The sequence below is a fragment of the Limulus polyphemus genome, unplaced genomic scaffold (assembly GCF_000517525.1).
Source record: "Limulus polyphemus unplaced genomic scaffold, Limulus_polyphemus-2.1.2 Scaffold5812, whole genome shotgun sequence".
In the NCBI taxonomy this organism is placed as follows: domain Eukaryota; kingdom Metazoa; phylum Arthropoda; class Merostomata; order Xiphosura; family Limulidae; genus Limulus; species Limulus polyphemus.
In genome coordinates, this window is record NW_013671422.1 from 51,108 (window position 1) to 53,981 (window position 2,874).

Genomic DNA, 2,874 nt, shown 5'->3' on the forward strand with positions numbered 1-2,874 from the left:
CAGTGTTTAAGGGTAGAATTGTCAGTTTATACAACATTTCAGTTGTAAACAAGAGATTGAGACAATTGTGTAATTGAACAGTGTTTAAGGGTAGAATTGTCAGTTTATACAACATTTCAGTTGTAAACAAGAGATTGAGACAATTGTGTAATTGAACAGTGTTTAAGGGTAGAATTGTTAGTTTATACAACAGTGTTGGTGAATATCTCCTGATTATTGTGTGTTTCGTGTGCAGGTGGAAGCTGCGTGGGTCACTCGGACGGTTACACGTGTTTTTGTCGCACGGGGTTCGTCGGGGATAACTGTGAGATGGACATCAACGACTGTGCCGAGAATCCATGTTTAAACGGAGGCACTTGTGTGGATGACGTCAACTCCTTTCACTGCTCGTGCGTGCCAGGCTTCATCGGTTCCTTATGTCAGGTGAACGTGGACGATTGCCTGACCAAACCTTGTGCGAACGGTGGCACGTGTCACGACCTGGTCAACGACTTCCGGTGTGAATGTCATCCAGGATTCACATCCAAGGACTGTTCCGTGGAAGTGGACGAGTGCAGCTCGAATCCCTGTCAGAATGGCGGATCCTGCGTGGATCGTGTCAATGTGTTTGTGTGTGTGTGTCCGGCGGGGTTTAGTGGAAGGTTGTGTGATACAGATACGAGGAACAGCGGTGGAAAGGAGGAAATACGTTTCGTTAGCCAACAAGGTATGGACGTTCCATCAGACTCGGACGTACCTGGTGTCTCTCATCACGTGGCAGATGAAAACAAACTCTCGGGTCACCAGATGGCATTAATTGGAACGTTATCAGCAATAATACCTTTATTAGCCATCACCGCTGTGGTGATTATTCTGCTTCTTCGGCGAAAGAAGCGGCTGGAAAGAGAGAGGCGGGATGAAGAGGCAATCCGGAAGCAAAACGAACTTAATTCCGTGCAAAGTTTGAACAAAAAGTGTTTAGACAACCAAATAATTAACACGTTTGAACGACGAAGCTCAAAGTTTTTAAACATTAGCACTGAAAGCCAGGATATTGGGGTGCTGACCAAGGGTCAGTCTTTACCACGGACTAAACTTCTTAATACAGACTGTACTAGCAAAGTGCTGGACAGAGACTCAGAAAAACATTTAATTAATTCACAAAGGACATTAGAAAGAAAGCAACAGAGTGTACAGCAGGCCTCGTCAGTTAGTCAGAGGTAATTAATTATTCTCTTCATGTTACTAAGTTTGTGAGATCTTCAATACAACCTTCGTGTCAGTAGAGGATACTGTTTGTAACACATCTTTTTTAAGTCTGTTTTCTAAATGAATCTTGGCTTTGAACAATCCGAAAAGTAAGCATGTTAGCATAGAGTTAATATCTCAACGTTAGGGAAGGGTTCACAAGAACTTGATGGTAAACTATTGATTTGTAAATATTACAAAAATACTGTATATTAAAGTGAATATATTCACTTGGTTAGATACAACTTTCTTAGTTACTTATTGATAATCAACAATGCATGACTATTTGCATATAAGGTGTAGTCTGACAGGTAAAGTGTATAATTTAACAAGCAAGGGATAGTGTGACAGGTAAAAGTGTATATTTTAACTAGTAAAGAAGAGTGTGACAGGTAAAGTGTATATTTTAACTAGTAAAGGTTAATGTGACAGGTAAAGTGTATAATTTAACAAGCAAGGGATAGTGTGACAGGTAAAGTGTATAATTTAACAAGCAAGGGATAGTGTGACAGGTAAAGCGTATAATTTAACAAGCAAGGGATAGTGTGACAGATAAAGTGTATATTTTAACAAGCAAGGGATAGTGTGACAGGTAAAGTGTATACTTTAACAAGCAAGGGATAGTGTGACAGGTAAAGTGTATACTTTAACAAGCAAGGGATAGTGTGACAGGTAAAGTGTATAATTTAACAAGCAATGGATAGTGTGACAGGTAAAGTGTATAATTTAACAATCAAGGGATAGTGTGACAGATAAAGTGTATAATTTAACAATCAGGGGATAGTGTGACAGGTAAAGTGTATAATTTAACAATCAGGGGATAGTGTGACAGGTAAAGTGTATAATTTAACAAGCAAGGGATAGTGTGACAGATAAGGTGTATAATTTAACAATCAGGGGATAGTGTGACAGGTAAAGTGTATAATTTAACAAGCAAGGGATAGTGTGACAGGTAAAGTGTATAATTTAACAAGCAAGGGATAGTGTGACAGATAAGGTGTATAATTTAACAATCAGGGGATAGTGTGACAGGTAAAGTGTATAATTTAACAAGCAAGGGATAGTGTGGCAGGTAAAGTGTATACTTTAACAAGCAAGGGATAGTGTGACAGGTAAAGTGTATACTTTAACAAGCAAGGAATAGTGTGACAGGTAAAGTGTATAATTTAACAGGTATATGTGTATTTATACTGATGAAATCGTCTCCCAGTGTTTTTCCTACCAGTGTTAGAAGTATGTTATTTTTATTGTGGGTAGTTACACCCGGTGTTAGAAGTATGTTATTTTTAATGTGGGTAGTTGCACCCAGTGATAGAAGTATGTTATTTTTAATGTGGGTAGTTGCACCCAGTGTTAGAAGTATGTTATTTTTAATGTGAGTAGTTGCACCCAGTGTTAGAAGTATGTTATTTTTAATGCTGGTAGTTGCACCCAGTGTTAGAAGTATGCTATTTTTAATGTGGGTAGTTGCACCCAGTGCTAGAAGTATGTTATTTTTAATGTGGGTAGTTGCACCCAGTGTTAGAAGTATGTTATTTTTAATGCTGGTAGTTGCACACAGTGTTAAAAGTATATTATTTTTAATGTGGGTAGTTGCACCCAGTGTTAGAAGTATGCTATTTTAATGTGGGTAGTTGCACCCAGTGT

The 2,874-nt window shown here is 38.5% G+C and overlaps 1 protein-coding gene across 1 annotated transcript in view; it reads left to right on the plus strand.

Moving 5' to 3' along the window:
* Positions 1-2,874, plus strand: part of LOC106473015 (neurogenic locus protein delta-like) — a 15,420-nt gene that overhangs the window by 9,700 nt on the left and 2,846 nt on the right. The window contains exon 7 of the mRNA XM_022401525.1: positions 236-1,199. Within this exon, the coding sequence (XP_022257233.1) occupies positions 236-1,199 (964 nt within the window). The remainder of the gene's footprint in view (positions 1-235; positions 1,200-2,874) is intronic.